Source organism: Cebus imitator, unplaced genomic scaffold, assembly GCF_001604975.1.
Source record: "Cebus imitator isolate Cc_AM_T3 unplaced genomic scaffold, Cebus_imitator-1.0 Scaffold231, whole genome shotgun sequence".
Classification (NCBI taxonomy): domain Eukaryota; kingdom Metazoa; phylum Chordata; class Mammalia; order Primates; family Cebidae; genus Cebus; species Cebus imitator.
The window spans coordinates 4831776-4846430 of NW_016107546.1; the positions used below are offsets into that span (position 1 = coordinate 4831776).

Genomic DNA, 14655 nt, shown 5'->3' on the forward strand with positions numbered 1-14655 from the left:
AAAAAAAAAAAAAAAAAAAAAAAAAAAAAAAAAAACTCTTACAACTCTACAATAAGAAGATAAATAATCCAACTTAAAAATGGGCAAAGGATTTGAATAGACATGTCTCCAAAAAAGATACACAAATGGCCAATAAGCACATGAAAAGGTAGTTGCTTCATATCATTAGTTATCAGAAAAATACACATCGAAACCACAGTAAGATACCGCTCGGCACCCACTTGGATGACTACAGTCTAACAGACCATAACAAGTGCTGAGGAGAGTGGGAAGAAATCAGAGCCCTGTTTTGCTGCTGGTAGGAATGTAAAGTGGTGCAGCCACATTGGAAAAGCCTACAGTTCCTCTGTTGGTAGATTTCATATGACCCAGTGATTCTACCCCTATGTATATACCTAAAAGAAATTAAAGCATACATCCACACAAAGACATGAATGTCATGGTAGCTTTATTTACAAAAGGCAAAGAAAGGATGGAGGCACTGTAGATACTCATCTCATGGATGGATAAATAAAATTGGTATATTCCTATAACAGAATATTATTTGGCCATAAAAAAGGAGGAACAGTATACTGATTCAAGCTACAATGTGGATGAAGCTTGAAAATGTAATGCTAAGTAAAAGAAACTAGTCAGAAAGACTAGACATTAATATAATTCCATTTATATGAAATGTCCAGAATAGGCAAATCTCGAGATAAAAGATAGATTATCTGTTTCCTAGGGCTAGGGTACTAGGAGAAAACTGGTAGTGACTGCTAAATGATGCATGTTCCTTTTTGGGATGATGAACATGTTCTAAAATTGATTGTGGTGATGGTTGTACATTTCTATGAATATAACAAAAGCCATTAAAGTATATGCTTTAAATGAATGACGTGTATGTGAATTAAAATAGTTGTTCTAAAGACTAGTTAAAATTACATTTTAAGAGCTAGAAATTTTAGCTAATTTTGACTAGTTGTCCAAGATAACTTTTGGAACCAGATAAGAAAAGAGCTACATTTCTAGCATGACATTAAAGTTCTGGTAATATAAGAACTTTTAGTCACATAGCTCTTGATTTGAATCCTGTTTTAGCATGTTAATTTACATAGCTTCCCTGAATCTCAGCTTCTTCATGTTCAAAATGGGGGTAATAATAGTTCTTAGCCCATGGGTTGCTCTGAAAATTAAATGAATTACCCCATCTAAAGACCTCCACACAGTGCTAACAGTGATCGCCCTCATTGGAGGTGCCGTAACCATCCTAAAGTTGTGGAAAGAGTTGGAAGAGAAAGACCCTTCCTCATCTTTGCAAGTGCTGTTCCTCCTGCCTGGAGTACCCCTGTCTCATAGCTTGATTAATCCCTTCAGGATGTCACTGGGAGACTCCATTCAAGCTCCTTTTCTGGTGGGTGTTTTTCATGTGCTGCGCTGGGCAGCTATGCTACAACCCCATGAGCTTTCCCCCGCTTGCAAACCTGTCATTTTACCAGGTTTGGCACTGGTTTCTCGGCCCATCTGACACACTCTGTGATACCTGAGAACAGGGGCTGCTGCTTCACTCCCAGATCCCCAGTGCCCAGCTCAGTGCTGGGTGCTTGGTCGGTGTGCAGTGAACACTGGGTAAAAGAATCAGTCAACTGTTTGAACAGGATCAAATGCTTCCATTAGACTCCCAAACATTAGTTTACTGGTAAATAGGTTAATACAAAATGTTTTGTGTTGGAAACTTCATTTAATAATGTGCCATCATTGGTTTCTTGGTATACTTTGAGAAAATAGTATAGTCCTGACATTGAAATAACAATAAACGTCAAAAAAACTAAATTTAATTATAAACTTGAATTTATTTGTTACAAGTCAATAGAAAAAAACTTTAAATTACTACTTAGCCACTAATTACTTCCTGATTAATAAGTAGTTTTTCATTTTGAAGGGCACTTTTTGGCTGTATGTAATCCCAGCACTTTGGGAGGCCAATGCGGGTGGATCACAAGGTCATGAGTTTGAGACCAGCCTGGCCAATATGGTGAAACTCCATCTCTGCTAAAAATACAAAAATTAGCTGGGTGTGGTGGCAGGCATCTGTAGTCCCAGCTACTCGGGAGGCTGAGGTAGGAGGAATGCTTCAACCCAGGAGGGCAGAGGTTGCAGTGAGCCAAGATTGTGCCACTGCACTCCAGCCTGGGCAATAGAGTGAGACTCTGTCTCAAAAAAAAAAAAAAAGACACTTTTTTGAAGGACCTCTATATGCTATATAAACCTCTGTAGAAAGTTGAAACTTTGTATTTTTTAATGTACCCTCTGAATTGACAAGGGAAATTGAAAATTTGGATTTCCATGGTAGTCCCATTGTATTTCTTAATGATAATGATATTGGTATAAATGTATGTATCAAGTTTGTGAAGTAAGTGAATCTGGTGTGTGTTTGAACTTGCGCTAAGCTGTATTCTTGCCAAAACTTAGAAAACCTATTTAGAAATATTCCCATTATTTCTTGCCAGTTCTCCATAAGCCAAATGCTTTTATCATAAATCTGCCTCCCTGCTTCATCTGCAAAAGACATAGGTAAAGTCATTGGTATGTGATAAATTATGATATTCATGTATCTAAACTGTATGGATCCATTATTAACTAGCCAATGTGTATATTATTACCTTGAGAAGTTGGTATTAAATGATGTTTTCTCATAGCCTTATCTAGATACAAAGTAAAACTATCTCAGAACTGCCTTTTAATTTTGTGATCTTTTAAAAGCAGGTAGAGTTTTCATTAAAGACCAGAGAACATTAAAACAATTTCAGTACTTTCATCAATATATGACCCCTTTCATCCAATCATTCAGAATATTACACAAAATTTAGGAGCCCTTTCTGTAGATAACACTTAAGTTGGAAGGTGGCCTTGCCTTAAGTATAGTACAGAGAAACTTTTGCCCAGGAACCATATCATATTTTGGATGGCTGTGCAGGTTTCTAAATAAGAGCCATCACCACTTATTTTCTTAAGAGAAAGGCAGCCCAAAGAAATTCCTTTCTTGTTTCCTTTAACTAGTTACCCTGTGAACTAAGCTATGTTTCTTTCTTGCCCCATGAGCCCCAAAGTAGCTATATTAATAGGAATATATGATGTTTGTGTTCTTAAAAAAAATCAGGGTGGTCTTAGATGTCTGTCGTCCATTCTGGCATTTCCCTTTATACAACCCTTTTGAATTTTCTGTTTAAAAACTGGCATTCCAACAGCTTTTCTTTGGCCTGATGCCTGGGTTGCATATTGAAGCAGCAAATTAGGAATGTTAAGATGTCCCCCAAAGAAAAACGTTTGTTATGAAAGTAGAGTTGATGTGACACAGAGAATTAGGGCTTCTTAACTTGTCTAAATGACAGTTAATGATCTTTTTACTTTTTCTTTTCTTTTATTATTTTAACAGGGTGGCTGGGAGTGAAGAATGAAAGAAATGCCCAGAGGCTGAAATTGGGTTTGGTTCACCAAACTGTTAAATGTGTCAAACGCACTTGACTGATAATACATCTTTTGCCTCTTTTTAGGAGCTAATTTTGTTACTCGAAAAATTAGCCGGTCAGTAGCTAAGATTTACCTTGGACAACTGGAGTGTTTCAGTTTGGGAAATCTGGATGCCAAACGAGATTGGGGCCATGCCAAGGACTATGTGGAGGTAGGAACTGACACATTACATTCTTGAAAATATCTGTATCTATTGATATTCTAAATGCCAGGCGCACAGTGAAAAAGTGTGACCTAGAGGTAGGAGCAGACAAACCTTTGCTCATGCAGATATATTTGCACTTATGCTACTTTCAATTCAGGGATTGGTGGTTCTGAAATGCAGGTAGCTTACACTGAATGGTACTTGAATTAGGAAAACTTTCACAAATATTCTTTTAATTATTTGTGCTGGATGATGGATGAATAGAGAGATGGAAAAAATGTTTGAATGGTGCTCCTCTTTATTTTGGGGGTATAAAAGTACTAGTTCAGAAATACTGCCTCATTTCAACCTATAATCCGAGACCCTCAGTCTTACATTATTCTACTAAATCCCAACAAGAGTAATATTCTTAAGGAACTCCTTGCTTTCTGCTGCTGAAGAGACTGGTTATTACATCACACATTTCTTAACATGTTATATTGCATGTTGGTGAGCTTTACCTATTAGAGAGAAAGAAAGAAATTAATAATGATTCTATTGTAAAATAATGGATATTGTTAAAGGGGAAATTCAGATTTTCATTCTTGAGATTCCTAGACATGCTAAATTTTGGGTTTGCATATATCACATATACAAGTAGTATGTTTTGTTTTGTTTTGTTTTTAATAAACAAATGATTACATTTTACTTTGCCCTGATGTGTCTGCTTTTAAATATCCATGTTGGTTCTGTGGCCAGACATGAGCAAGCATGGTTGTGGCATAGTCCTTTCCCTGGAGTTGCCTGTTCTTGTTCGAATGCTCACAGTGTTCATGTGCTCATGAGACTATTTCTATCCTGAGTGATCCCTTTCTAGGAAACCGGACCCAGCTTTGTCGTTCATTTATGCATTTCGGAAAGAAACTTTAATGCCTGCAAAAGAAAGCAAACAAGTAGTTTGTTTGCTAGTGCAGAGATTAGGTTCACCTGTGATCTTATTTTTGTTTGTAACAATAAAAAATGTGTGTGTATTTGAACACCTAATACTGATTTCTATTATGTGCACAAAATAATTAGCCCTGACTTTAAATTTTGAACAGTGTAACATTTAGATATCTATCTATCTATCTATCTATCTATCTATTTATTTATTTTTGAGACAGTGTCTCACTCTGTTGCCCAGGCTGGAGTGCAGTGGCATGATTTCGACTTACTGCAACCTCCACCTCTGGGGTTCAAGTGATTCACCTGCGTCAGCCTCCCCAGTGTCTGGGATTACAAGTGTGAGCCATCGTGCCTGGCCTAGATCTTTTAAGTATGTGCTTCTAAGCTATAATTACAAAGAAGCATTTTATGACATTAATCCTTAGATGTATTTTAAGAACATCATACCAAGAAATATATAGGTCTACATTTAGAAATTATGAGAAAGTAGGAGAAAGTAGATATTGACAAGAGAAGCTGAAACGTTCTTTTGTCTAACCTAAATGACCTTACCTACTAAAAATATGATGCTTGTTTTGTAAAAAGACATAATTTTCTCAATAATATCTATTTATTGTTTAGCCTTCTAGCCATCAGCATATGCATAGAGCTACATTTTAAGCAATATAGGTATTCTTTATTCAGATTCTTCTCTAAGTACAAAGAACCAAATAGATTAAATTTCATTCAGTTTTATTATTTTGCACTTAGGTGAAAAAGAAGTCAGAAATCAAATAGATTTTGATAGTGAGGGAAATCATATACCATAATATTGATAGTGCTTTTTACTCGTTATGTTTATTTTCTTCTTTATACTGTCCTTATTTTCCATATATTTTAAATGAACATTTGTAAACCTTTGTAATTGGCTGGGGTAGGAAGTGATATTTCAGAAATAGGCCAAAAAATCTCATGAAAATGAATGAGACTGTTAAGTAAGGAGAAAGTCTTATGTAAACTTGCAGATCTAAAAGAAGGACCTTGCTGTCGTCTCACTCCCCAAATGCCAGGCTAGCACTGCTGGGAGTGTAGTCCACATCTTGGCACAACAGGCTTACATTTGAATTAGTATAAAATAAAAATACTTCATAAACATTTTGGCTCAAATAGGGGCTGTTGCAAAAAGGTTGTCTCAAATGAAGTCATTTTTATGATTGATTGAAAAGATGGTGTCATTTTATGATTGCTTGAAAAGATGGTGTCATTGGCTTTTCCAGAAGCCAGCATATTCACACAAGATTAAACACTTTACCCTTTGACTAAAAATTTGAAATGGTCAGGTTCCATGGAGAGACAGATAAAAAGTTAAGTCATTCCCCTTGCCATCCAAGTCTTTATTTGTTCCATAATACAGGTAGGTCTTGTGTATTAAGGATTCTCCTGGGTTTCTAGTATGTTGATGATGTAGGAAGCATTTTATAGTTCTCATTTGTATGTTCTGAACAAAGTCTAAATTTCTTGGTTTCTCAAAAGGTACGATTATTAAGAAATGGTACTCTCCATTTTAAGAAATATTATTCCTTGCAATTTAAAATATGTCAACATAAGATTACTCCAGAGATTTATGTCTGAAAGTAAATTTGTTGCCAAAAGTCGGCAATCATGAAAACGAAAAAGGAGAGACATTGTTTAAAACACTTATGCACATTGACACTGAAATTAACTACAATAAAGAAGTGTTTGCAAATGTAGATTAAACAAGTCATAATACCATCTCATTTACACACATTTTAATTATACAGTTGAAAAGGGAAACTTTCCCTTATCCTCCTCGCAGGGCATGCGATGAGGGTGTGGCTGGCTTCTTCAGGGCCCCACTGCTCTAAACTCTTGGAGGAGCATGCAGACCGGCAGGCTGTGGGCTCCAACCCCACAGCAGTGTCTAGGGGTGAATGTTTACAGCTGAAGCCCCAGCGTGCGTGTGTTACAGGGCGCTCTTTCAGTTAGCAGGGGTAGATGGCTCGTGTTAGCTCAATGAGACCCCTTTCCTTATGTCAAAGACAGAGGACTTTCTGTATCCCAGGGTTCTTGCTTTGGTATACTGGAAGAATCAGATCACACGTGGTCTTGGAGAATGAGTGCTAGGTTTTATTGAGTGGAAGTGGCTCTCAGCAGATGGGGGACCCTGAAAGGAGATGGAGCGGGAAGGTGATTTTCCCCTGGAGTCCGGTCGCTCAGCCGCCCGGGGTCCTCTCTGTGGGGCCCGGGGTCTCCTCTGTGCGGCGGGCGTCTCCGCTGTCCACCACGGCCAAACTCCATGTCGTTCCGCTGGTCAGTGGCCTGCCAGTGTACCAGTGCCTGATGGTATGCTCTTGACATTTTACCAACATCCAGCAGCTTGTATGTTCCTCTGCTGCTGTGTTCCTCTTGACGTACTGCCGCTTGTGTCTCTGCCTGCCAGGGGTTTTTGTAGACACAGCATGGCAGGTGTGATGGGGCAGGAAATGCAGCATTTGGGCATGAAGGCAAGAGTGCCTGTCCTCACCGCGGTCCGTGGGCACAGGCCTGGACCTCAGCAGAGACCCTCCCTTCTCCTCTCAGCACTTCCCTGCTCACCCACCTTATCACAACACCTCTTTTATTCACAAAAATGATAGTAAACCTTTAGGTGACTGACAGTTTTTTACTTGTCAGTGAATTTTCATAACAAAGAGCAGAAACCATTTTCTCCTCCTGTTGTGAGGTGGGTACCAGTGATTCCTGCTGTGCAGATAGATTATTTCTCAGCTTAGACAAGCTGTTCTATCTTGATTTTTCCATCTGTGTAAAGGACAGATTATCAACCCTATAAAAAATTAGCTGTAGTGTGCTATACATATATATATGAGTAGAGTTTGCCTCTGACTTGTAAAAGTTTTTGCAACGATTTATATGAAGTCGTTGCTTGTTGCTGCTTCCAATTCACTTTCATCCATCTGTAGTCTTGCTTCCTAGATCAAGATGTTTTAAAAGTTATTTAAATGTGTGAAAAGTATTTCAACTTGAAGAAAAAAATATATACAGCTATATTAAATTATATTGTACTTCTGAATAAAGTCATAAGCAGTTAGATCTTTTCTAGTATTTTAGTATAAAACTTTTTCAACATAAAGAATAATTGAGTAAATGTTACCTCAAACACCCGCATACCACCCAAATTCTGTAATTCACGTCTATAATTACTGTTGCCTTTTGAACAAAAATTGTTATTTAAGTAATTGCTGTATTGCTAATGGCTTACAGCTGTAAATATTCAATCTGCACAAACACAAGTTACCAAAAATCTGCATTTTATAGGGAATAGTTAGATAGCAGTTCAAACTTCTAAAATATTTTTATCAAGTATTTACCTGACCCCTCTACAACCTGCTTTTATGCCCACCTCCCTCCATAGAGTTTCAGGCAGCTTCATGAGAACACCCTGGTGGCACGCATGCCATTTTCATCCAGTATCCAGCAGTCAGTATTGTAGCAGTGGTGGCTGAAAACAGCAAGGGAGAGAACCTCTTACTTCTCAGAGTGGCACCCCCATCCTTTTTTGTATGGGGGTGGCAGGGGACAGTGAGCACACCCTAAATAATAACAAAGCTACTTTTAGAAATAAACATAATTGCCAAATGTTAATTACTTATTACATGCCAGAAACTTTTGAAGACTTTCTATACATTTCAAAGATATGAAAGAGTCTGGCTGAGACAGCTGTCAGATCTTGCTGAACCTATGCTATTGGCTGTATCAGGTAAAGAAACAAAGTGTGTGTTTAAGGAAAATATGTAGTCAGGTCTCCAGCCCCCTCTATCCCTTGTCCTCTGAATGAATTCACCTTTGTTCCAGCTTTCAGTTCGCAGCTAATACAGAAACCTGGGAAGGGTGAAGAGCCTCCAGCAGGGTACATAAGTTACAGACAGAGCTAGAATTACCCAGTGCTGCCCAGTCCTTCCTTTCTTATCTGTCCATCTTATACTAGCATTTTGTATCCTATGTTACACTAATCTGGAAGGAAGAGATGTCATTTAAACTTTGAGATCTTATTTAAAGGAAATTTGCTTGTTGCAACATCACCATTGATACAGGACTTTTCACGACCCTTTCACTGGACTTGTGACAGGGTGCACCATTTACTTGGCCCACCATGCTCAACTGCTTGGGGGAGGGAGCACATGAGCAAGGGAGTATGAGATCTGGCTGATTGCTGCTCTGTGCACTGCAGGAGCAAGCTCCATTTACTAAGCCTGGTGTGCTCAACTCCTTGTGGGAGGGAGCACGTCAGAGAGCAGGGCTGGTTGCTCTAGTCACCGGCAGGAGCAAGCTACATGCAGGTGTTGCTGTGGTGCATGGGCTGGGGTGCCTGTGACCCTGAAGGCCCAGAGGGCGTGTGACAGTGCTTTCTTAGCTCTGCCATCTGTGGACAGCAGTGTGTTATCAGCTCACTTGGCCCTTTGCCTTGTCACATGGAGCAGCTGTCCTCTGCCAGCGAGGGCAAAGGGCCAGTGTGACAGACTTTTTTGGGTACGTGCACTCAGTGCGTCCTGACCTCTTTTCTGGAGTCCAAGAAGAATGAGGTCATGTGGACACTTGAAGGATGGCGAAGGCAGATGTATTAGTCTGTTTTCATGCTGCTGATAAAGACATACCAGAGACTGTGTATTTATAAAGAAAAAGAGGTTTAATGGGCTCAAATTTCTACAAGACTAGGAGGCCTCACAATCATGGTGGAAGGCAAAAGGCATATCTTACATGGAGGCAGGGAAGAGAGGATGAGAGCCAAGTGAAAGGGGAGTTCCCCTTATAAAGCCATCAGATCTTGTGAGACTTATTCACTACCATGAGAACAGGATGGGGGAACCACCCCCATGATTCAGTTATCTCCCACCAGGCCCCTCCCACAACATGTGGGACTTATGGGAGCTACAAGTCAAGATGAGATTTGAGAGGGGACACAGCCAAACCATATCAGTGGAGGATTTTATTTAGCGATGGAAATGGCTCTCAGTGGAGAGGGGAGCTGTAGAGGGAAGGGGACAAACAGGTAGTCTTCCCCCGATATCCAGCCTGCTCTTCCCTGAAGTTAAGCCATCTGTCTTCCAAAGTCCATCCACTCTCTGAAGTCACCTCTCCTCTCTCCAGTCAAGCAGCTTCTTTCTCTTCTACTAAGTCTGGGGTCTTTATAGGCAGAGGATGGGGTGCAGGGCGGGCCATTGGTAGTTTTGAGAAAGACAACATTTGATTGGCAAAAAGGCATTATTGAGAAATAACCATTCAAGAGAGAGTGGGCAAACAGGAGTACAGGTTCTCGCTTTGGACCACGAGTTTCAGGCTTTTTGGTTGGAAGGTGGGGCTTCACCAGGGACCCACCCCTGTCTGCCTCCTGCCTGTATCACCATCAATAAACCATGTTTGTTCATATGCAGGAGAGTAGCATATAGCAGTAGCATCATTTTGTGTTTCATTTGTCTAAAGTGTTAGTGGTGCCTGAATCTATTCGTTAGTAAGGCTGTACCTAACTGAAAGCAATGATGAGGTTGTATCTGTCTCATAAAGTGACAGTGGTCCAGAAAAAGCAGGCTTCTGCTGAGAGCTCTCTGTCTTAACAACATCGTTCCTGTCTTCCTAGCACAGGGGAAGTCATTGCGGAACTGTATCCAGAGGATATTTACTTGGGGAATTTTCTAGAAAATCTGTTCTATTAGAATCTTTGTCAAGTGACTGTTAGGTAGTAAGGTTAGCAATTGAATTTCTACTCACTGTGGGAGTCTAATTCTGTATTATTAGTTAGGAGCCTAAAGTGTTCTTGCTTGGAAGGAAAATATGTCAGTGGCCTGCTCACTGAATGTGTTGTAATACTCATCGATTTTTTATTTTGACTTTTTATATTGATTAGTGAGGTATTGCTATTGTTTTCCATTGTGGGAAAAAATCTTCTAGCTTTCTAGGGGGCTATTTAATACAGTCTTTGAAAAATGTGCCAAGAAATAAAAATGAGAATAACTAAATAAATAGTCTCTTCTTTATCTGTATTTAGAAGAACGTGGTTTCTGTGTTGTTTCTAACAAACCAAACATTTAAGAAAGACAATTCAAGGGCCTTGATTAATAAAGAAAAAAGAAAAAACAGCCTTATTTATAGGAAAAGAAAAGCTTGTAACGGTTTCCTACGTCTTTGAAACATAAAATGTTTAGACTAAGCAAAAAACCATTTTCCTGATCTGGCTGTGGAAAACTCTGTATAACAAATTCAACTTGCCATTTCTTTTTTTTTTTTGTTCTTCTTTATTCTGTACAGTACACTTTTCAGTGTATTATTTAAAATAAGCTAAGAAAAATATAGAAAATCACAGTTGCTTATTTCATCTGGCTAGGTCTTGCTTAATTGGAATGTCATCCCAGGAGCTGCTTTGTCCCCAAATAAGAAGCTGTAGGTCCTGTTTTAAATTGTTGTTTAATGAAAGACACCTATATCACCCATATTTCTAGTATGAGTTGTTCGAATTTTCATTCACAGATAATTTAGAAACATGAGTTTGTGTACATTCTTAGATCACATTTTAAGTTTAATTTAAACCCCATAAAATTGAGCATACGACATTAAATCAGAAGAGCAGTTTTTGGCAAGGGTATGTGTGGAGAGAGGGTGAAAATGTATAGAGAATGAAGTTGCATATTCATATAAAATGGGTTAGGCATAGTGCCTGTGGACGTGGATTATGAGGATTATGAAACTTCATGTAAGTGCTGCCTAAGCTCTAATGGGTAGTAATTAACCACATTAAGATGGAAGCTTGTACTCCACCCTTTAGTTACGCTCATTGATGTGAAGTGTCATTATACCATTGCAGATCATGAAGTGACCCATTGTACTTAAGAAAGTCCTGGTGATAGCCTTGAGAGCAAAAGTCCAAGGAAAATAGTGTAAGAAAGTTCTTACACTAAAGAACTTTTCACACTCAGGTTAGCTATTCACTTTTGCACTTACCAAGTCCATGAGATTCCTTGAGCTTTCTCTGTCCACCTCAGCCTGCCCTTGCTCTTTCCCTACCCTGCTCCCCAGCTGTTTCTTCCTTCACTGGTGTTTCCCACTTTTTTGTGACTTCCGTGAAAATCTGGAAAATCTGAAAATATGAACTAAACTGTTTAATTTTAATAACAAGACTATCCATGGGAAATAGATGTAATTGTCTCTTGTAAGATTGACATCATTAAATTTAGTGATTTTGCATATACAAAATATATATATTATATATATTAGTGTGTATATATATATATACACTAATATATATGTGCATTATATACATTAGCACATTAGTGTATGTATGCATCATATTTACACTAATGCACTCTGGAGAGGGCAAAAAGTATTTGTAATTAAGGCAGTCTTTTGCACAAATACTGTGAGTTAATCACTCTATCTCTTTTTCTCTGTCCCTTTCCTATACACACAAGCTAAAAGTCAAATCTCTGTTTTTAAATGCATGCTAAAGTATTGTTTGGCTTTATCCTACTTATTACCACCTTTATTGCAGGAAATAATTTACTAAAATTACATGTTTTGTCTTGGCAGAGCTCTGGTGGAGAAGCCTGGGGGCTCTGCTCCTTCCCTTTGTGGGCCACTTGAATGCCCAAGCCCAAGCTCCAGGTTCCCAGGCTCACCCTCAGGGGACCCTCTAATACAAGCATGTTAATCTTGCCTTTGCATCCAAAGACACAAAACAAAACCTTTTTTAAGTTGAATGTTACCGAAAGCAAAGAAACACATTGTATTTTCTGCCCTGTTCACTCCATTCTAGAAAACATCTCTTCTGCTTATTCTGTGAGAAGGAATTATAATCTCAGTAATGCCACAGAGATTCTCCTTATACTTTTGCTTAGATAAAGAAGAAAGTTTGATCCTCTCTGTGAGTGTTGGTTCAGTTGCATTTTTAGTATCTGTTATTTCGTTTTCTAACTGTTGACATTAATAAAGCTGGGATAATTGATGGCTTTGTAGTGCTGATTTGATCTTGAAATCCCTGTAACTGATTGTCTGATGGGCCAGGGCATCAAGAGAATAAGACCAGGCAACATAGAATGGACACTGTAGAAAATGGACTGGATCTCATGCAGCAATAAGATGTTTAACACTGACTTGCTGGTGAAGTAAGTTTAATATAAGCTGAGGACTTCGTTCCATGAGCTCCTACTCTACACCTTATTGAAGGTAAAGAATATTCAATAGCCACTTTTCTCTTGGGTTCAAATTTATAAAGGACTTTTGACTTGCTACAGTTGCTTCAGAAACTGTGCTACATATGCCCCAAACAGATAAATTTGGGGTATAGTTAAGTAAAAGACTCCTTTTCCTTTTAAAAGAGAAAAACAATTGGACTTCCACTAGAGCCAGTTAGTTACAGGTACATTTTACAGAAGCCAAATTATGTAAAGGCAAAATTGAGAAATCCTTTGAGAAATTGTCTTTGCATTGTTGGCCTAAGCCTCATATGGAAATTATTAGTAGAGTTCTCAAAGAAAGGGATGAAATTACTCCATAGGATAGCTTCCCTAAGTACCTCTCAGAGTTATGTAAAATATTTGAGCTCACTTTGACCATTTTTTCTCATAAAGAAAATGGTTGGGCTCTCTGTGGAGAGAGAAAAGTGAGGGAGACCTTCGAGGAGCAGTCAGGACTTTGTTTGCTATCTCATGTCAGTCTCTCTTGGGGAAGCTCCTTGAAGGCAGGATCTGGATCCTATCCCTCTTTGTCCTTAATCATCCCTTCCAACATGCCTGGCACATAACAGATGCCCTGTAAATACCTGAATTGGATCCCCCTGCCCATCATTTCTTTATAAAATTATAAAAATGAAATCTATATATATGAAATATATTCTGTTTATTTTACTACTAAAAGATGCTTTCTTTAGATAGCACAAGGCATTTCTGCCAGAATATCTTACCACACAGGTTGAGTTGTACTGGATTTACTTGATAGCAGCAAAACGTTTGCAAGCACCTTTCTTTCTGGTTGAATGTAGACCATAAAGGAAAGGAAGTAATGTCTGTATGTTCTCATACAGTGGCCACTTTCCTGATTATCTCTAGATGCTACTACTATTAGACCTTATTCCTAGCTTTATTTTTACATTTTATTTACTTATTTATTTTGAGATAGGTCTCACTCTGTCACACATACTGGAGTGCAGTGGCATGATCTTGGCTCACCAGACTTAAGTGATGCTCCAACCTCAGCCTCCTAAGTAGCTGGGACTACAGGCCTGCACCACCATGGCCAGCTGATTTTTTTTTTTTTTTTTTTAGTAGAGGTGTTGCCCAGTTGCCTAGAGTGGTCTTGAACTTCTGAACTCAAATGATCTGTCCACCTCGGCCTTCCAAAGGGCTGGATTATAGGCATGAGCCACCAGGCCTGGCCTTATTGCTATTTTTAAAGAAAGGCTATCTACGCAGATAGAAAAAATAGACAGACAGAAGGATAAACTGGCCCTGATTTACAAAACAAAATTTAAAAATCACTAATACAGCATTAGCTTTTAAGACCAAGTACCCATGGGCGTAGCTGATGATATTGACATCAACTCATTCAGAAACCTTTTTGTGTGATTATCACACTATTTTCTCTCACTTTTCAGAGATCTCATTTGTTAGAGGATTCTTCTAGAGAGAGCCAGACAGAGTTCCAAGGAAGGCTCTATTGTTATGGAAAACCTTCAGATTCTCCCATCCCTTCCCTCCTCCCCTCCCTATCCTGTCTCTCAGTCTGTACCCACCACCAACACACACAAATTAGAAGCAGGTCATGTTCTAAATATAGGACTTTATTTTTAAATACATGTAGAATTTTACTTAAAGAGTCCAATGTAGTTATTTGACAGTGGCTCTGGGAAAATCTGTGCAAACAGTGCAGAAGAAGAAAAGAGAAGCCTTCCGCAGTACCATTTTCTGTCCCTTGTAAGTGTGGTTTCATTTCCTCCCGGGTCGCACATCACACTCATGCTCAGATGACTATCCCTGTTTTGAGGCCCATCCTCTAGCTTCTGACTCACAGAGCAGAGTGATAGTGTGGGTGCC

General features: G+C 38.9%; 1 protein-coding gene across 1 annotated transcript in view; it reads left to right on the forward strand.

Annotated features, from left to right (window-relative positions):
* Positions 1 to 14655, forward strand: part of GMDS (GDP-mannose 4,6-dehydratase) — a 648894-nt gene that overhangs the window by 329574 nt on the left and 304665 nt on the right. The window contains exon 7 of the mRNA XM_017497517.1: positions 3534 to 3661. Within this exon, the coding sequence (XP_017353006.1) occupies positions 3534 to 3661 (128 nt within the window). The remainder of the gene's footprint in view (positions 1 to 3533; positions 3662 to 14655) is intronic.